This window comes from Megalopta genalis, chromosome 3 (genome assembly GCF_051020955.1).
Source record: "Megalopta genalis isolate 19385.01 chromosome 3, iyMegGena1_principal, whole genome shotgun sequence".
NCBI lineage: Eukaryota > Metazoa > Arthropoda > Insecta > Hymenoptera > Halictidae > Megalopta > Megalopta genalis.
The window spans coordinates 24,411,851-24,434,016 of NC_135015.1; the positions used below are offsets into that span (position 1 = coordinate 24,411,851).

Here is a 22,166-nt window from a genome sequence, read left to right on the forward strand (position 1 = left end):
GAAAAATGAAGTCGCATCTGAACCAGAGAACAATTGCAGCGCGTCTGAAATACGAGCTGCGAAAATAAAATTCCGCGAGAACAACAGCAACAGTTCAAATGATGAAAATAATATATGTACGTATATATCGGACGTATGTATTCGCCGAGGCGCGTTCCACTTCCGACGGAAGAGCATAAACGCTATTACATCGGCTCCATTTGCGGGGCGGTTTCGTTTCACCCTCGTTCCGCTCGCGTCGCGTTGTTTTTTAACCCGGCGCGCCGCCGGGGTAAGAACTCTTTTCTTGCCTCCGCGCCGGTTGAATTAAGCAGATCTCTGCCATTCAACGATTTAAGCTCTCTCGCCAGACACCGGCGACTGAATTGAGATTTCTTTTTCTCTCTTCTTTTTTTTTTCGTCTCTTCTCTCTTCGGGCCGAGAGAGGAAGAGAGAGCGGTTTATTCGCCGCGACTTTACGGGCGACCCGGAATGTGCCGGGGGAAGGGTTGATTGCTCGGGAAAATTAGCGCCACGCCGGAGATCGAGAGCGTTTCTTCTTTAAAAAGGTCATCCCCGGCTGAGCGCCGGAGAAATTTTAATGAACCGCCCGCCCGCGCGCGCGCGCTCGCTCGCTCGTGTTCGCTCGTGTTCGCGATATCGTCGACTATGAATACAAGCCCGACCCGCGTCGTTCATACAACCGATGGCTGGCTGATACTTTATGCGGGACCGCTGGATTAACGTTTCTTTCTCCCCCGCCGTGCTCTCTCGTTTTGTCGGCGGAATACGATTTCACGGCGAGCACGGTAATCTCGGGTCCTCTGCGAAGCAGATCGCGGAATTTTTTCGCTTCTTATTTGCCACGCACAGAGGAAAGTGGTACGTTCGCTGGTTACTTCGCTGGATATTTCAACGGGAAAAGAGAATCGAACGAGAACGAAATTGATGCGCAGCCATGAGATTCTTTCTCGAAATGGGTTTCTTGAATAATTCATGACTGTTGATAATAACAGTAATAGTAATAATAATGATAACATTGATAATATAATAATTATAATAGTAATAATAATAGAAATGATAATAGAAATAATAATAGTAGTCAAAATAATAGAAATACTAATAATAATAGTCGAAGTAATACAAATAATAATAATAATAGCCAAAGTAATAGAAATAATAATAATAATAATGATAGTCAAAGTAATATAAATAATAATAATAATAATAGTCATAATAATAGTAATAGTGGTAGTAATAATAATAATAATAGTCAAAGTAATAGAAATAATAATAATAATAGTCAAAATAATAGAAATAATAATAATAATAATCATAATAATAGTAATAGTGGTAGTAATAATAATAATAATAGTAATATTGAATAATTAAGGACTATATTCGTTAACTGACTATCGCAAACGACGGAAACAGTTGTTGGCTATGAATTATGCACGACGAAAACGTATTATATTACAAAAACACGATGCAGGTCCACGATATATTATTAACAATTATGAATGACGAAGATTGTTTTTTATGACAAGGTTGCGAATAGCCATTATCGACCATCAGTATTTCATTTGATTAATATCAATGTGCATAAAATACGAGAATCGCATGAACATCAAAAATGAATGAATGAATGAATGAATGAAATATTAAATATTAATAATATTAATTGCGTAAAAATTGCAATTTACAGCAGGAAGGTGGCTGTAAATAAATTGCGACTAGAATATTAAATCGTGCCACAATTTTGAGAAATAATTCGCGGAGATCGTTGAATTATTGAAACGCACCCCTGTCGCGGTCGAATAAAAAACCAGGAACCGACGAATTAAAGCTGTCGAAAAATTGTGATGTACAACGAAAACGTGGCCGAATAAACAGCAAAAATAAATTACGATATCAATGAAACCGCAACTTTGGAAAAATAATACGCGAAGATCGTTGAATATGCGTTGAAACGCACCCCCGTCGAAAAGAAAGCAAGAAGCGACACGAATTAAAGCTGTCTAAAAAATTGTGATATCCGACGAAAACGTGGCCGAATAAATAGCAAAAATAAATGACGATATCAATGAAACCGCAACTTTGGAAAATAATTCGCGAAGATCGTTGAATATGCGTTGAAACGCACCCCCGTCGAAAAGAAAGCAAGAAGCGACACGAATTAAAACTGTCTCAAAAATTGTCCGACAAAAACGTAGCCAAATAACTATCAAAATAAAACGACGATATCAATGAAATTGCAACTTTGGAAAGAAATTCGCGAGGATCGTTTCGCGCCGCAACCGGAAGGATCGCGGAGAAAAAGTGGACCGTCCGCAGAAAGACCATAAAGGGACGAAATTAAATCGCGGCGCGCCCAGTTAACGGACATTGCGCTCGACATTTTCTCCGTCTCCAAGGCGTAGAGGTTATTTATGGTTCGACCCGATGGTGTTCCGCTCGAACTTTTTCGAATCGAGTAAATCAGGAAATGGAGGCGCCGCGCTTACCGCGTAGGAATTGCAGCAGATTACAGAGCGTTGATTGGCGCGGGGGCGCCGGTGCAGCTGAAATTGAGATTCGCACAAACACACGCACGTGGGCACACGACGAACAGACACACTCTAAGACGCACGCACGCACGCACGCACGCACGCAGAGACACACGCATATATCACGGATTTTGATTAAAGACTTACGGTTTTGTAAAACATGCAGGCTTGCAAGTCCTCGTCCTCGCCTGAAGGGCAGTCTAAGAAACCGTCGCACAAGGCGTGATCATCGATGCAGTGATATCTACCAAATCTGTCCGGGTTCGGACACGCGAACCTTTCCATCCCGTCGTCGGAAAACGGACACTCTGCAAGCACAAAAAAAATGGAAAATAAATTGTCAGCAGCCGCAACGCGTCCTCCTCCGTCGATGCGCTTTAACGCAGCTGGACGAACGACGAAGCGCGTTCAATAATCCGAACTGTGCTTCAATTTATTTTACAATTCTATATTTTGTAATCCTATATTTTATGATGCTGCTTGAATTTATTATGAAATATGTGTATATTAACGTAGTCTAATTATTTCGTTCGCTTTTATATTTATTGGGTGTACCGTTTGAGACACCGCTTGATTTTAGTGTATTTAAATATATTATTTAATGTTATTTATTGTTTTCAAGATATCCCACGGAATATATTGTTTTAATCAATTATTTTTAACGTATCCTACAGGCAATATTACATTAAGTTATTATTTTTAAAATATCCTACGAAAAATATTGTTTCAATCAATTATTTTTAACGTATCCTACAGACAATATTATTATAAACTATCAGTTTTAGGATATCCTGCAGAAAATATTGTTTCAATCAATTATTTTTAACATATCCTACAGACAATATTATTTCAAACCATCATTTTTAACATATCCTGCAGAAAACGTTATTTTCAAGATATTCTTCCATCTAAAACTGAAAAACAAAATCTTGTAGTATTTCAATAAATAACACAATAAGAGAACATATACCCAACTGACAACGATAAACAAATTATGCGTCAGTGTATACACGATACAAACTACAAATAAACGACTAGTAACAAAATAATAATATAAAATAATATTATCGCTAATAAAATAATATAATTTCTCAAAATAACCTTAAGGAATAAAACTGTTGCAAACATGCTCTATGAAAACAAAATTCTTGCAAGAAGTCAACCCCTGTCTCAGCAATTATATGCAACACAGACACACAGACGCGCGAACACATTCCGTTTCGAAGAATGCGTCGAATTTTCGAGAAAACACAAGATTCTCAGATTGTTAACGAAAACTTCCTGTCGGCCGGAACTTTTCGAATTTCCCAATTATTCGTTTATAGCGCGCGGTAAGGAGTGACTTGTTGACGACACGAGCAGCAGGGGGTGGGGGGGGGGCGGGGCACCTCATTAAAACTCCTGTTCCGCGAGTGGCAACTTCTAGGGAGCCACTGCCGTCGTCGAACTTTCCGACAATGAAAGTAATCTGCACACTTTTGCGCAATACTTCGGTCACCCGTAACAGGTGCCTGAACAACCCCCGGTGCCACTAGCGCGCCCCTATAACCTATAGTTTACCAACGTGGTCGTTACCACCCACCTGTGGGCCGGGGTGAACTAGGCAACGTGAACATTTCTCTTTCCAGATAGACTTCGCGTTTCCTTCATTTCGATCCGCTCTGCGGTGAAAATATTTGCAACTGTTTCGGAAACAGTTGTTGGAACTTTATAATCGATTCAAATACCACCCTAATGATACTCTGTTACGTTATAGGGGGTGCTCGAATTCATTTTTATTATTGTTCTATTGTTATTATTATTATTATTATTATTATTATTATTACTATTACTATTAATACTAATATTAATAAATTGCTAGTTATTGAAAATTACTGAAATTAATAATAATACTCTGTTATATATTTAATCGATTCAAATACCACCCTGATAATACTCTGTTATGTTATAGGGTGCTCGAATTCATTTTTATTATTGTTCTATTGTTATTATTATAATTATTACTATTACTATTACTATTAATACTACTATTAATAAATTGCTAGTTATTAAAAATTATTAAAATTAATAATAATACTCTGTTATATATTTAATCGATTCAAATACCACCCTGATAATACTCTGTTACGTTATAGGGGGTGCTCGAATTCATTTTTATTATTGTTCTATTGTTATTATTATTATTATTATTATTATTATTATTACTATTACTATTAATACTAATATTAATAAATTGCTAGTTATTGAAAATTACTGAAATAATTAATAATACTCTGTTATATATTTAATCGATTCAAATACCACCCTGATAATACTCTGTTATGTTATAGGGTGCTCGAATTCATTTTTATTATTGTTCTATTGTTATTATTATAATTATTGCTATTACTATTACTATTAATACTACTATTAATAAATTGCTAGTTATTAAAAATTATTAAAATTAATAATGATACTATGTTATATATTTAATCGATTCAAATACCACCCTAATGATACTCTGTTATGTTATAGGGTGCTCGAATTCATTTTTATTATTGTTCTATTGTTATTATTATAATTATTACTATTACTATTACTATTAATACTAATATTAATAAATTTCTAGTTATTAAAAATTACTAAAATTAATAATAATACTCTGTTATATATTTAATCGATTCAAATACCATCCTGATAATACTCTGTTATTTTATAGGGTGCTCGAATTCATTTTTATTATTGTTCTATTGTTATTATCATTATTATTACTATTACTGTTAATACTAATATTAATAAATTGCTAATTATTAAATATTACTAAAATTAATAATAATACTCTGTTATATATTATCGAGGGCTCGAATTCATTTTTATTATCGTTCTACTGATAGTACTATTATTATTAATAATAATACTACTTACTATTATTGCTATTACTATATTATTATTATTATTGTTATTATTGTTATTATTACTATTATTATTAACATTATTGTATCGAATTTTTCTAGAAAAATTGAAAGAGCAACTGGCACGTTTATGCTAAATAGATTAATTTAAAATCGCATCCTTGCAAGATTCTTTTTTTTAATGATTTCTAAAAATTTCTATATGATTTAAAAAAATTCCTTCACGACTTCTGAACATTTCTTTACGATTTTTAAACGCTTCTCTACCACCTCCGAAAATTTCCTTACGACTTCCGAACATTTCTTACACGATTTTCGAAGATTTCCTTCGAGAAACGCGGACGCGGCCGCTCGGACGTTCTTGCTCGAGCGTCGACGAACTCTCCCCGTATAAACGTTCGAAATTCAGCAGACGTCCGCGCATTCCCGTAGAAAACCGGCCGAAGCATTGATCCCCTTATCCGGTAAATAATTCCGCTTTATTTCCCCTGTACCGAACGTCGAACGGCAAATGCCAGGCGGAGTCGTTCGAATAAATTCCCTGCCGATTTCCATCGACTGTCGACGATCGTCGACGCTCGTTCCCATGCGATCCACGTCCGACGATCCCCGGCGTCGTCTACGACGTTGTTATTGTAACACCGTTTCCGTCACGGTCCGTATAATTTTTCTATTACATTGTTCGCAGCCATCGATCGCTACTATTTTTATGCATAAAATCGACGCAGCCCCCGAAGGATCGGCGTTCCTTTACGCGAAATTCACGGCAAGGTTGCCTGCCGTTTTGAAACGCCTCGCCGCGTCGCCGCATGTGCAATTCAAAGCCATAGGGAAAAATACCAAGGTTAGTATTAATGTTTTCGTTTTATCGATTTATGGAGCGCGTTTTACGGTGCGCCGAGTGCATCGCTGATTGCGGGCTCCTGCATTCTCTCTACGGTCGCGATTTTATATTTTTCACAATGCCGACAGAGAATTAAGGACTTTATTTCAACGCGTCCTGAAAAATATTTAAACTTGCCGCGAACGTTTCTTTTTGCTTCTATGCGGATATGTGTGCTTCGCACAAACGAAGATAAATGTTAAATTAGGTACGCAATGTTATTTATTATATTATTATTTATTTGTATATATTATCATATTATTATTATTATTACTATTTATTATTATTATTATTATTACTATTATTATATATTATTCATTTATTTATACTCAATATCTAGTTTCTTCGCAATTGATTCATATTTGATTTAATATATATATTTTTATTTATTGTATTTAATAATTTTCGTATATTATATTATACTTATACTCAGTTCATTAATATCTAGATTGTTGAAGACACGAATGATAGAAAAGCTAAATAATAATAATAATAAATTCGAGTTACATCTCATGTTTAATTAATATATTCGTTTTAGTTCATCGATGACTATCTATACTATGATGTTTACGTATCAATTTAATTCCCATATGAATTAAATTATGTGTTAATTAATGGGTACATGAAAATAGATATTATAATTATTACGATTATAAATAGATAGAGATATTGTAATTATCATAAGTATAAATAAATGTTGTAATCAATTTTGATGTATGGATTAAGTTCAGTTATATATAAAATATCTAATATTGAATTATATATAATATATAAAATATAACAATAGTAGAATAATAATATATAAAATATATATAATAATAATAATGAAAATAATAATAATAGAATAATAATATATACAATGTATAAAATATATAAAATACATAAAATTAAATTATATATAATATATATAATATTAAAAATTGAAGGGACAATCTCGAATGTTGGTCGCAGTGTTCTCTCAGGGGTTGCTCGCCTAACGACATTCGTTCGATTTAAACTCTCGTCAGGCGGCGGTCGGCAACTTGTTTGTCCCAAATCGATTAGGGCGGAGACCAACTTTAAGGTAACATCGTCCCGGTCGGCGTCATCGATAAAAAAAAAAAGGAAAAAATAAAATAAAAGAACGAAACAAGGAGAGAGATCGCGAGCTCGAATCGTCCGGCGATCGATTTTTCGAAAAAATTCCGTCAAAAAATCCGCCCGTAAAGAACGCGTCGCGGTCGCCGGGGGTGCACGGAACAAAAAAAGAAAAAAAAACCCAGGAAATCTTATTGTCATCCGCAATTTCTCCGGCATTTTACTACATCGTTGTCTTACCGCTGTTCGATCCGATCGTTCCGATACCGATATACGTTCCGATATCATTCGGTCCGGAAGCTTTTTATAAAACGTTTCGATACTTCTCCGAAGACGGTATTCGCCTCCGAAACCGGAACTCGTTCCCCGGTTATTCTTTTATGGGGACGGCGTTGCTTCTGGATAGCTCGCAATCAGTTTTAGATATGATCCCTTCGAAAGGTATTCGATTACCTTCGAGACGGGACGAGACGATGCCCGAGTCGTTTTTAACCCCTTTGCCGTACTTCGACGTGTCTGACACGTGACGGAGATCTCCGGTGAAATAACTGTGTTAAGTGTGTGTGAATGCTGTTCCGTTCATTTTAGTCCGAATGAAATTCGGATTTCTCGTCGTCGATGTTTAAACATTTCGATAAATGATAAATATAAAAAACGATAAATATAAATTGTCTTTTTTCTTCGTAGGAATTGTTGCGATCGAGAAACGATTTTGATTATCGAAACTGTGAAAAAAATGGCACGGCGAGGGGTTAATCGACGAATCAATTTTAATCGAGTAATCATTTTTAATCGACGTACGTATATTTTCGACGTGCTGGGCGCGGAGGAGGGAGTTTATGAAATAAATAATCGAAAATATATCTTGCGACCGAAATAGCCGATGTAAACAGTGATTAATTTTGTTCTAATAATGTCGGGGCAGCGTGTGCTATAGATTAAGGTTTATTCTCACGCGGCCTCGAAAATAATGAACTTAAAAAATAAACACGGATATTATTTATGGCCAAGTCACGCACGGACATTATTTTCCCGTCGTCTTCCCGACGTGTTTTCGCTATGATGCTTTCGTTTCTCGTCCCTCGCGCGGACAAATTCGAAGGCAATTCGGAGACCTCGTGACTCGATTCGAAGGCAATTCGCAGGTCACATGACTCAATTCGAAAATTCGGAGGCCAATTGACTCGATTCGAAGGCAATTCGCAGGACAGATGACTCGATTTAAAGGCAATTCGCAGGTCACATTACTCGATTCGAAGGCAATTGGCAGGTCAGATGACTCGATTTAAAGGAAATTCGCAGGTCACATTACTCGATTCGAAGGCAATTCGCAGGTCACACGACTCGATTCGAAGGCAATTGGCAGGTCACATGACTCGATTCGAAAATTCGGAGGCCAGTTGACTCGATTCAAAGTCAATTCGCAGGTCACATGACTCGATTGGAAAATTCGGAGGCCAATTGACTCGATTCGAAGCCAATTCGCAGGTCACACGACTCGATTTGAAGTCAATTCGCAGGTCAGATGACTCGATTCGAAGGCAATTCGCAGATCACATGTTTCTATTCGAAAATTTGCTGGCCAAATGACTCGATTCGAAGGCAATTCGGAGGTCACACGACCTCGATTCAAAGGTCACGTACCTAGTGCCTCCCACGTACCTAAAAGCTCCATAGTTCCGTTACACAGGCGTAGGACGACCGCATAGAAATTCACAGCAACCCGAAGTTTGGCATTTCCGGGAGAAAATACTTGTCGAGGACGGGCGACCGTTTAACAATCAGCCCGGAGAACCGCATTTCGCGACAACAGGCATTCGACCGAACTGCACAGTTCTCCCCGCACGAAATCCACGGTCGACCGATTCGTATGTCAGATCGATAGACCTCGAAATTCTTCGAGTAATTCGAACATTGTCCCGGGTCCCGGCGGAGGATTCCCCGAAACAATAGGACGGACCGCGACGCGTTAATGGAACGAGCTCGCGCAAAATTTGCATGAATTCGCATCGCAGCGGCAGAACGGCGTCGTCGCATCGATTCGTAATGAAGCTTTTGTTGGTCCCGGGACAGCGGTTGTTGGACAAAAGGGTCGCCACCGGGGAGACGTCTCTCTCTCTCTCTCTTTCTCTCGCTCTCGCTCCGAACATTTTCCAACCTGGCTGCAAATTCCGGGCTACGGTTTTCTTCGACACCGGCCACAATGCCCGACTGTCTCCGACGGCAGACGCCTCGCATGCAGTCGCGCATCGGGTTGCCACACCCTGTATGGGCGTTCGCTCGAAACGAATCGACAGAAATATCGTTCCTCGGCAAGGTCGTCTCTCGCTCGTCGCTCCACACTTTCAGAGAACCGTTTCCGCGCCGCGGAAACCGTGAAACTTTTCGCGAACGCCTGCGTCGAGGACGCGCGGAAATGTCGTCCGATTCGAAACGGCTCGCGACGCTCGATCGTCCGCGGGATTCCGATGATTTTTCGACGATCTTTCCACGATTTTTCCATGATTTTTCCACAATTTTTCCACGACTTTTCCACGATTTTTCCACGATTTTTCCACGATTTTTCGACGACTTTTCCACGATTTTTCCACGATTCCAAGGTAATTTTTAGATCATTTAGAGGGTTCGTGATTTTTGTCGACGCACTTTTAACTCTCTGCCGCGATTTTTTAGTTCAATTGATTTGAATTTTCAGTAATTGTTTAAAAAGATAAGAAACTGATAGGAGAATTCAATTTACTTGGAAAGAAATTACGTTTTCTGAAGCTCGCGAAGAAAACAGCAATTTTTTCGCCGATAGTTTTCTCGCATTCGATTGCACAATTGTTACGAAACGAACCAGTGAAAACCGGATTAATTGCAAAAACACGGTGATAATTGCACTTCGTTATTTTCTCACAATCGAATGTTGAAAAACTGAGCTGTAAAAATAGATAGCCGCGTAAAGATCCTCTCGGTCTATATGCAACTTTATTGACCGAGTATGTCAAAGTGCAACGCGAGGAATAGCAAGATGATATTTCATAACATTCAGAAACAAAAGTGAGCGTTTACCAAAGGAGCGATGAAAGAGCAATAAAAAAACCGTCACTCTCACGTTTACGTTGATCGTCCGATTTTTAAGCGGTTTTTGAGATTCTCACGAGGGGCCTCAACAAAATTATACGACAGTAAAATTTTGGATACAAATTGCCCAGCTATGACCGACGATAACGTCGCGAGAAATCATCGTAGGATAATGATCTTCTTTTTAAATTGAAGCTCGAAACCTCTACTTTAAGCTAGTCTTTCTTAAATTTAACCCTGACGCACCCCCACCACTGCAACCTTTTAATTAAGAAAGGAAGTCACGAGGCCACGATGATTTTTCGTCGATTTATCGACAAAATGCAAGGACTGCTTTGAAGTGCCGTAACTTTGCGAGAAAAAATCGCAGCGACGTTTCTTTATGCTTAAATTAAAGCGGAAAGATTGAACTTAATTCCAACGTAAACGGTATCTTCGAGAAAAATTTGACGAAGTCCGTGCATTTTTTCAAACTTGCAAGTTTTAATGCACGTGACAATTTTCACCATGGCAAACATGCCTCTACATCTAAAGAGTTACAATGGCGAGAGTGTATCAAATCTCAAATCGAGAAAAACTGTCTTAAAGTAGAAGTTTCGAGCTTTAATTTGAGAGTAACATCATCGTTCTACGATCATTCTTCGCGGAACTATCGTCAGTCGAAGTTGACCAATTTGTATCCTTTTCTATCATATTATTGAGCAGCGTATTTTCGTCGGAGTCGATTTCCGATCGGCGAACGTATGGCAAACAGAAATTAGTATAGCGTGATGGTGCAGGCTAGATCACATTCGTGTGAGAGCCGCAACAGGTGCGAGTATCAGCTATCGATAATAACGCCGAGATTATTGTCATTATTTCGATATCTCCGAGCGACCATTGCGGCAATCTAGTCGCGGCAAACGATCGGACCGCAGGCTTTCAAGTGTTCCGCATTGTGTAACCCTTTCTGCCCTGTCTTTAACCGTAACGATCTTTCTGTATAACGCGATACGAAAAATACGTGGATTAAGTTTCCCTCGTTGACGCAATGATCCACTCTGTGGATCTTCCTAATTTGTAACTACAGCAAATTCTCTCAAAATAATAGTGAAACGAAATAGCAACAATTAAATACGAGATCATACAAAATCGTACAAAGATTTAAGATTTATAAATAAATTCGTAGGGCGCGCGCACGAAAAGCGTCGAACGTAGAAAATTCTCTTTAAAATCGCGCACATTTATTTGCAGCTTCGCGATGCTGAAATCGAGGGAAGCTCGGCTTCGAAGACACGATTCACGCGAGCTGTACGCCACCGTACGTATAGGTGGCCTCCGACGCGACGGCCGCTGCTCCGCCCTCTCCCCAATTAAAGCACTAATTAAATACATTTGTCTGAAAAAGCACGGTGCCGCGTCGCGCCGGCTGCTCCCGATTTCTATCAGTCCCGTGTCGCGAAACATTTTCAGGAAGGGTGTGGAGGAGAGGAAAGGGGGGGAAGAGGCGAGAAAGGGAGAGAAATAGAGAGAGAGAGAAAAGGAGGGAGAGGGAGAGAAAAAGCGAGGAAAAGGGAGAAAGAAAAAAAGAGAGATAAAGAGGGAAAAGTGGGAAAGAGAGAGAAATAGAGGAAAGAGGGTGGAAAATCGAGAAAAAGCGAGAGAAATCGAGAAAAAGCGAGGAAAAGTGAGAGAAGGAGAGAAATAGAGAGGAAGAAAGAGAAATAGAGAAAAAAGATAGAAAGAAGAATAGAAAGAACAGAGGGACAGGGATGGAAAATCGAGGAAAAGCGAGGAAAAGGGAGGAAAATCGAGGAAAATCAATAAAAAGCGAGGAAAATCGAGGAAGATCAATAGAAAGCGAGGAAAATCGAGGAAAAGCGAGAAAAATCAAGAAAAAAGCGAGGAAAATCGAGGAGAATCAAGAAAAAGCGAGGAAAATCGAGGAAAATCAAGAAAAAGCGAGGAAAGTCGAGGTAAAGCGAGAACAATCAAGAAAAAAGCAAGGAAAAGTGAGGGAAAAGCGAGGAAAAGCGAGAAAAGAAGAGAAATAGGGAAACATAGAGAGGAGGAGAGCGAAATAGAGAGAAAGAGAACGGGAGAAAACGCGGGAAAGAGAGATAAATAGAGAGAAATAGAGGAAAAGGGTGAGAAATCGAGAATAAGCGAGAGAAATGGGGAAAAAGCGAGAGAAATCCGGGAAAAGTGAGAGAAATCGGGAAAAAAACGAGAGAAAGAGTGTGTCGCGGCGTTTCCAATAAAACAAACTCGTCGGTGGCGGTATTAATACCGCTATAATTAATCACGGAGGCTCGTGCACGGAGCGCGCGCGTTCTCGATATCAATTTTAATTACAGCCGGCCGAGAGTACTGAAAACCGTCGCGAGACGAACCGGAGAGAGAAAGAGAGAGAGCGAGAGAGCGCGGGAGAGAGCGAGAAAAAAAGCACACGAGAGATAGAGAAAGAGAGAGAGAGAGAGAGAGAGAGAGAGAGAGAGAGAGAGAGAGAGAGAGGGCTGCACAATTATTTAATCAGCGACACCTCGTTTATCGTCGATCGGCTATTAGCTGGGCGAGACCCGCCGGATCGGCCGGCCGTCTCCAAAGGTCACAGCAAGGGGAGAATTAATCCGGTGACCCCGGCCGTTCGTCGTTGCTCGCGCGTCCCGGCCGTTTCTGCATCGTGCAGCTCTTCCGGCGTGCTCGCGGCTCGCGGCGAGAGAAAAATGGAAAAGGTCGCGGTGCTGTCGCGACGCTCTCTCGGCGCGCGTCTCGTTCGCCGCGATTAAATTGTCACTTCGCGGTAATCCGTCCAAGAATCAGCAGCGGGGGTGTGCCATCGCGATCACCTGACCCGATAAAAGTCATTAAACGCAGACCGGCCGGCCAGCCACCGCGGCTCGAGAGATCGATACGCGCGCGGCAAACGGGCGAAGAAATTCCGCGACGATATTTCCCGGCTCTTAATTAGCTCGCCGACACGCGCGACGCTAAGGGCGAGACCAGGCTGCCGCTCTCTTTTAGCCAGCCTTCGGGCGTTATGCGAATTAATCGGTCGGAAAATATCGGCGGAACGTCGTCGTCGTCGTCGTCGGCCGGTCCGACGCCGATCCTCTTGTTCGAAACAATCGCGCGTTTCCAGCGCGTCCTGCAATTCATTCTCTCGTTTACGTTGCTTTGCTAATCAGTCGGATCGTGTGTCATTTTGTCCGGCGATACACGCTGTTCGTAATGAATCGCGTTCATTTTCAGCCTGTAATTCGTTCTCCTCTATACGCGTCTTGTTTCGTATGCAGTCGTTTCATGCGTCGTTTTGTCCGCTGATTTGCTCTCTGCGAAATAATCACGAGCTCGTTTCAACCTGTATAATAATTTTATTCGTTTGATTTTATCTCGCGAAATATTGTTTGCCATAATAATGTATTAGTTTGTGCGAATACACGATTCATTATCTTGTCTACATCGACGTATATTTTATTATTTCATCCGGTTGCATGTTCATTGAAATAACTGAGTTAATTTATTTATATTATATATGATTACTTTTTCTCTAGATTATTTTGTTGTTAGTAATTCATTTGATATAGGTAATTATGTAATAGGTAGTTTGAAACATATTATTACAGGTAGGTATATTATGGTAGTTTGAAACATATTATTATAGGTAGGTATATTATGGTAGTTTGAAACATAGAAACGAATTTTTCTCTAGGTATTTTTTGTTTGGGACTTGTTTGCTGTAGTTTCATATAGTTTGATGTGTCATTTTATTTTGTTGCATGTTGTTTCAGATGATCGTCTTTCAGGTTGTTTGATTGGATGCAATTATTCATATCTAAATTATATATATATATAAATATAATTATAGTATATACAACATATATTATTATATATATATTAAATATAAATATAATTATAATATATATAATATTTATAATATATATTATAATATATAATATATACATAAATACAATTATAGTATTATACATATAATATATATTACATACAATAAATATAAACATAATTTAAATATATATAAAAAAAGGGTAACATTCCCGAGCGTTCTTTGGAACATCGGCATTTCGGAGGCGATCTCTCGACAATCGGAGGATCGAACGAGCAATTCTCTCGAACGACCGAGCCATTTGCGGGGCGCGTTTGAAATCTATGAGCGAAAGGTCAACGGGAGTTCGGGAAACCGAGTCGATCGTGGAAGGAGAGAATCCCAGCAAACTGTGAGAACTTCCTAACAGTTCCATGGAGCCCGCCCGCCCGGCAACGGGTATGTCGGTCTAAAGAGAGGAGATTGCCGGGGGATGAAGAGTGTGGGACGGAGTGAAACGAGAGGGTTGCAGTGCAGCGTGTTGGAGGCGTCGGGACGACGCGACGCGACGCGCGACGGTCACGGACGACACGCCACGAAAACGTACGACCGTGTTCGCCAGCCGGCTGAAAGCGTCAGCTTTAAAATTAGTTTTGAGGGACGCGGACCAGAAAGGAGGAGGAGGAGGATCTCGAATATTTTCGTAATTCAGCCGCGCGAAATTTACGCGGGGGTTAAAGGTCGCCTTTCCGTGGGAACAATTCGGTGGTCCGAGGGCCCTCGAATTACATTTGCCTTTCGGACTTTCGGAATTTCGCGGAATTTCGGGGACACACGTGTGTTTCGTAATGCACAGCGACGTCGACATCGACGTCGACATCGACGTCGACGACGACGTTGCTCGTTAACGAATAAGTCGACCGTGTCCGGGAAAAGTAATTGTCCGACGGGTCCGACACCGTTGGAACGAGGACTTTAAGCGCGCGTAAAACATTCGCGCGAGCAGGAACACCGTAATAAACGATGAATTAGGGCAGGACATTATCGGAGACTCGTGAAAATTGCACTGGTAGGTGTACGTATAGGGTAGTTTCATTCTTGGTACGTTCAACCCTTTGCACTTGGAACCGTTTTAACTCGAGATTTACTGTTTCGCGTGATTTATCGAGAGTTGTGCGTGTGCGAAATTGACGCTTTTGACAGGTATTTGCAGTTTTAACGGTTGTTTTTTTAAGCGTATATGGAGTTCGATATTTTTGGATATATGCAGTTAAATATTTTTGGATATGTGCGATTAAATAGTTTTGGATATATGCGATTAAATAGTTTTGAGTTTATACGATAAAATAATATTGAATATATACAATTAAATATTCTTGGATATATATAATTCAATACTTTTGAATATATTCGAATATAATTTCGAATATATTCAATTAAATATTCTTGGATATATATAATTCAATAATTTTGAATATATTCGAATATAATTTCGAATATATTCAATTAAATATTCTTGGATATATATAATTCACTATTTTTGAATATTTTCGAATATAATTTCGAATTTATTCAAATCAATATTTTTGAATATATTCGAATATAATTTCGAATATAATCAATTCAATACTTTTCGATAGACATACTTCAATATTCTTCAGCATATAGAATGAAATATTTTCGAACAAATAGAGTCAAATATGTTCAAATTTATTCAACCGAATATTTCTAATACTCATTAAATTAATGGAACTAAAGTAACGAAATTAAATATTCATTTCATCCCTAAAACCCGCGCCCCGAATTCCCACAATTCCGACCGCTTTCCCCAGCAAAAGATCACATTCCCCATAAACCAAGCTCCCGCCCTCCTCGCCCCGAGTCCTCGTTTCCCCGCAACCCGCCCCCCAATTCCTCTCAGACACCACCATAAACCCCCTAACCAATCGTGCCGTACAAATTGTTCGACCAAAGCACCAACGAAACAGACGAAAAACATAGTCGATTCACTTACGTATCTGCGGTATGTCGTACTGTATGCTTCCCCTGGTTGACCTGAGCAGAAGTTGGGGCGCGATGCTGATGCCGTTCCCATGAGGCGCCGGCGGTTGAGCTTGGTGGTTGGCGGGCTCAGCAGGAATGTCGATGCCGGCGCGTCGTCCAACATCGGCCAGCTGGCTCCTCTTCCCAGGCAGCTTGTTGCCATCGATGGCGAACGGCCTGCCGGCGAAGCCGTTGCTCCCCTGATACTCCCTGATCTTCTCCGCCCTGTTCACCGGGTCAGTCTTCAAGTTCGCGACGGCGGCGGCCGCGGCGGCGTTCCGTTTCTGTTCGAACAGCTCGTCGTAGTTCGATTGTCTGGTCTCGTGCAGGCTCTTCCGGCCGAGCTCGTCGTCGCAGACCCTGATCGGCAGGCTGACGGTGTTCCTCGAGTGTCGGCAGTCGATCCGCAGCTTCTTGCCGCGTTGCTGACCGCCGAGATGGCTCGGCTGCTCCTCCGGAAGCTGGTCCGGCTGGTGCTGGCTGCCGGTGGCCGAGTCCGAATACAGAACGTTCAACATGGCCGGCGACAGGGCGAAGAAGACCGTCTGCAGCTCCCTGGGCTCCTTGATCATGTCGTCGATCAGTATCCCGGCCGGCGTCCACGAGGAGATCCTCGGCTCCTCGTTCACCAGCAGCCAGTTCGAGAGCTCGTCGCGGTGCGACGCCTCCGACGGGTATATCCTCAGGTGCAACAGGTTATTGCCGACCGCGTTCAGCTCGTTCTTCTTCCGGATGCTGCTCCCGTGCCGGTAGTCGTGCTCCTGCGCGCCCTGCATCACGATCATCGGCCGGTTCCCGACCGCCAGGTCCAGGCCCTGTCCCACGTACGTGAGCAGCCAGAACACGCACACTGCCATCATATGGGAAACGTTCACCGTTCACCGCCGCGACAAGGCCAGGCGACGACGTGACACGAAAAATATGAACGGCGCGCACCCCGGGGGTTCGTCGATCGATCGGCCTCTCTTCCTTCGGACAGCCTTCGGTGTCAGCCTCTTCGGTGTCAGCCTTCGGACGGCCTTCGGACAGCCTCGTGGACGCGCGTCTGGGCGCGAAAGGCACAACTCTAGGCCGACTTTTCGTTAGCCGAGCAGAGAGGCTGGTTTGCGGCGGCGAGAGGGACGCGGCCGGGGAAAAACCGCGGACGAACACAGAGCGAGGATCGGCGATCGATCGATTACGATGACCGACGCCGACGCTGAAGAAGCCGCCTCCTAGGCTTCTTCCTGGCCCCGTCTGCGAAGCGTATCCCGGAGGCGTGATCCTCGAGGACTGCTGGCCGCCTCTCTCTCTCGCGTTCGCATCTAACGCGGAACCTCGTGTTAAGCTTGGACAGACTCGTCCGGGCTGAGTTCGCGCGGGCTACCGACGCGAGGATCAGCCTCGCATTTTGCGGGCAGCTGGCTTTCTTTTACTTTCTATCAATCTCTATTACTCTCTCTATTTCTCTCTATATGTCTCTCTATTTGTCTATTTGTCTCTCTATTTCTCTCTCTCTCTCTGTCTCTCTCTCTGTCTGTCTCTCTCTCTCTCTGTCTGTCTGTCTGTCTCTCTCTCTCTCTCTCTCTCTCTCTCTCTCTCTCTCTCTTTCTGTCTCTCTATCTCTCGACGGTGTCGGAAGGGTGCCGGCGTGTCCTGAAATCAGGCGGTTAGTTCAGGAGGAAGCGCGGCCGGCGTGCGGCGACCGAGGACCAATCGCTCTCGACGCTGATCTATCGAGGAGGATCTATCGAGGAGGATCCGTCGAGGTACGCGCGGCTCGGTGTGCGCGCTCGAAGTGCCGCGGAGGCGTCGACGGAAGGCCGCCGCGTCGCGGGGCACGGTTTTAAGGCGCTCTCGAGAGACCGCGCGGCCCGACACACAAACGAGACTGGATCGATCGGCCGCGGTTACGCGCTCCTGATCGGACCCCGTCTTCCTCCTCGGCCTCCTGGTCGCTCGGTCGCAGCTTCCGGTACCACGCATCGCGATCGCCGATCGGCTTTTTTCGAGCTCCAAGGAGAAACAAGCGGACTCGGCCGCTTCGCGATCGCTTCTTGTCCTCCGCGCGCGGCCTCGCGGCCTCCTCGAGGATCGAGGGACCCTCTTTCTCCGATCGCCGATCGTGGGAATCCGGCGCGGTTGCGGCACAAAAGCTGCGTAAGGTGCTCTCCGTGCTGCGATGCGGTGCGGGGAGGTGCGGTGCGGTGCGGTGCGGTGCGATGCGGTGCGGTGCGATCACGGTGTGCAAAACGGCGACATCGAACACGCCGCGGCCGACTGAATCTCGGGTGCGGAAAAGTCGGTGTGCAGGACGAGAGATCAACAGGTGCCCGAAAAATGTGCAAAACCGTGCGCCCGCGGATCAGAGGAGCGGATTAATTAGGCTCCGAGCCGTCCGGCGAGCTGCTGGCCTAAGAGTCCTCTCTCGCCGGGTCGTGGCACGTCAGGCCGGAGAACACAGCGGGCACATCGAGGGTACGGAGAGATTCAGAGGGGAGAGAGAGAGAGAGAGAGAGAGACAGGGAGAGACAGATAGAGAGTGACAGAGACTGAGAGATTGACAGAGACAGAGACAGAGAAAGATTGACAGGGAAAAAGAGGGAGAGATTGACAGACAGAGAAAGGGAGAAATTGGCAGAGAAAGAGAGAGAGAGAGAGAGACAAAGAAAGATTAACAGAGAGAAAGAGAGAGAGTTTGACAGAGAGAGAGAAATTGACAGAGAAAGAAAGAGGGAAATTGACAGAAAAAGAAAGAGAGAAATTGATAGAAAAAGAAAGAAATTGACAAAGAGAGACAGAAATTTACAGAAACAGAAAGGGAGAAATTGACGGAGAGATTGGCAGAAAAAGAGAGAGAGAGAGGCAGAGAGATTGACAGAGAGAGACAGAGAAAGATTAACAGAGAGAAAGAGAGAAAAGGAGAAAGATTGACAGAGAAAGGGAGAAATTGACAGAAAAAGAGAGAAATTGACAGAAAAAATGAGTAATTGACAGAGAGAAAAAGAGAGAAATTGATAAAAAAGTGAGTAATTGATAGAGAGAAAAAGAGGGAAATTGACAGAGGGAGAAAGAGAGAAATTGGCAGAGGGAGAAAGGGAGAAATTGACAGAGAGGGAGAGACAGAGAGATTGACAGAGAGAGAGACAGATAAAGATTAACAGAGAGAAAGAGAGGAAGATTGACAGAGAAAGAGAGAAATTGACAGAGAGAAAGACAGGGAGCTTGACAGAGAAGAAGAGAGAAATTAACAGAGAGAGAGAGAGAGAGAGAGAGAGAGAGAGAGAGAGAGAGAGAGAGAGAGAGAGAGAGAGAGATCAACAGGGAAAGAGCAACAAAAAGAAATATATATACATATATATAGAGATAAAGAATTTGATTGCGAGTAGACAGACAGAGAGAGAGAGAGAGAGAGAGAGAGAGAGAGAGAGAGAGAGAGAGATAATGTGCACGCACGCAAACGGAAAGAAAGTTATTGTGCAGAGCCGCGGCGACTATGTGGGTGGTGTGTGCAGTATGGTGCGGAGGAATACTTGCTTCTGAGTCCGGGTGCTGGGAGAGACACTGCTCTGAGGGTAGCGTGGCCTCAGATCCACTCTCGGGCCCACCTTGAGGGACACCTTTGTCCTCATGCACTGGCAACCTTCGATCAAACCGCCAGTCCTCGGTCGCACATGCCACACAGAGCGTCGTTGGTCAATGAAACTCCGCGGCGGTGTTCCCGTGGTGGCTTCTTCTCTCGCGGTTCACTGTCTACTCTCTGTCTCTCTTCCTCTCTGTCTTTCTCTCTCTTTCTCGAGTTGTTCTGTTCTCTCTCTCTCTCTTTCTCTCTCTCTGGATCACACGAACACAAAATGGTACGAACAATCGGTTAGCATGTTGCCGGCCGCTGTCTCGGATCGTCCGACGGTGAAACTGTGACGACGACGACGACGACGACGACGAAACTGTGACGACGAGGATCGCCGTCTGTTTTAGGCAGCCGCGAAGATTATTCCGTTGAGCCGCGTCTCGCAGCGTGTCTTGCGTGTCCCCCGTTGACGGCCGAGAGCATACTTCGGGCACGGAGCGTGTCTCGCGCGGCGTTTCGTCGGAACGCGACGCGATGCGATGCGACGCGATGCGATGCCTTGTGCGATGCGATGCGTTCGAAGCCGACCGGGGTTGGCTCGCCGACGGTGCCCGATGGCTGGCTGGCTGGCTGGCTTGCTTGCTCGCTCCGACGGTTCTGACGGCTCTGGTGGCGGCCGGTTGCTCGTCCTGGACAGGTGGAACCACGAAATAACGCAGCGGCGACCGACGTCCGTGCAAAAGGAGGTTGCGGCCGTGGATGTTGCTTTGCTGGCCGAAGGTCGAGGGATGGAGGATCGAAGGGTTGGGACAGTGGGTTAGTTTAGCGAGTGAGCTGGCTGGCGCCCTCACCAGAACTAACTCCCACGCTGCGCGACAACAGTCACCGGGTTTAATACACCGCGCATCCCCTCACTAGACCGTCGGCTCACCCTTCCCGCCCGCCTTCCCTGCCGTCTAACGCCCGCCGCTTCCACCCCCGCCGAGCCGGCCGCGGCTCGTGCTAACCTGGCCCCGGCCACCCCCTGCATCGCACATTTCCGTTCCGCATCGAATCGCACACGCACGCATCGGCAACCTTGTACCTTTCGCGGTGCGTTTCGAACGCGACGATGCTCTTTCTGTCTTCCTCGCCCTTTCGCTCTTTCGCACCCTTCCTCTCTTTATCCCTCGCGCTCGCTTTGTGTCTCTCGATTTTTCTCTCGATTTTTCTCTCGATTTTTCTCTCGCGCTTCTCTCGCTCTTCTTCTCTCTTTCGTCGCTCTCGTCGGCTCTTCCGTCTTCTTCGACTTCGTCTCGCTTCCCTGCCGGAACGCCGGTCTTCTTTTCTGCGGTCTCGTCTTCTCGTCTTCGCGTCTTCGGCCGCGCTTCGTCGCGCCTCTCTTTCTCGCGGAGCATCTCCGCGCCCGTTTTCTTCTCTCCCTGTAGCTTCACCCTCGAAGCTGCCATCGCGCTGGTCGATCGACAGCTTTTACGATGTACAGTGTCTGAAGAAAGTTCACGTGGGACGCGAGGGAACGCGAGGGAACGCGACCGTACGCGCCGCAACTAACGAGGAGAATTATGCGCCGCGACGCGACGATCGAGACCGGCCAAGCTCGCGCTTTTCTGCGATCGAGGGTGGTGGTGGTCGTGGGGGATTTTGTCTCTCGAGAGTTTGAATGATTTTCGAGCGGAGGCTCGTCGAGAGTTTGAATCGTTTCGAGCGTCACGACGGAGTGTCGATTAGTCGGAAGCGATCGAGAGGAGACTCGGAGGATCCAATGAGAGCTTCTCTCTGCAACGCGGAAGCTTTCGTAAAGTAAAAGAGCTTTTTAGGAGGGTTGAGAGCAGCTGTTTTATATTGGTTTATGAAACTAACGATGATACGATTATTTTTCATATTAACACGTATATTGAACAAATAATATTGAACGGATAATATTGAATATATATAAATAATAGTGAGTAGATAATATTGAGTAGATAACATTGAGCAAATAATATTGAGTAGATAATATATTATATAAATAATATTAAAGAAATAAAATATTGAATAAATAATATTGAATATAAGTAATATTAAATAGATAATATTGAATAGATATTATTGAATAAATAGTATGAAATAAATAATATTTTGAATAAATAATATTGAATAGATAGTATGGAATAAATAATATTTTGAATAGATAATATTGAATAGATAGTATGAAATAAATAATATTTTGAATAGATAATATTGAATAAATAGTATGGAATAAATAATATTTTGAATAGATAATATTGAACGAATATAATATTGAATGGATGATATTGAATAACTAATATTGAATAAGTAATATTGAATA

The 22,166-nt window shown here is 43.1% G+C and overlaps 1 protein-coding gene across 4 annotated transcripts in view; it reads right to left on the bottom strand.

Moving 5' to 3' along the window:
- Nucleotides 1–20,709, bottom strand: part of jeb (low-density lipoprotein receptor domain-containing jelly belly protein) — a 28,508-nt gene extending 7,799 nt beyond the window's left edge. The window contains exons 1-3 of one of the 4 annotated variants that reach the window (XM_033473631.2): nucleotides 20,132–20,709; nucleotides 16,259–17,591; nucleotides 2,673–2,833 (exon numbers count right to left, since the gene is read on the bottom strand). In XM_033473631.2, coding sequence (XP_033329522.1) covers nucleotides 2,673–2,833; nucleotides 16,259–17,147 — 1,050 coding nt within the window. In that variant the 5' untranslated portion in view covers nucleotides 17,148–17,591; nucleotides 20,132–20,709. Of the gene's footprint in view, nucleotides 1–2,672; nucleotides 2,834–16,258; nucleotides 17,923–19,803 lie in introns of all 4 variants that reach the window. The other 3 variants (XM_076520482.1, XM_076520481.1, XM_076520480.1) reach the window with 3 other exon arrangements.
- Nucleotides 20,710–22,166: the final 1,457 nt, after the last annotated feature.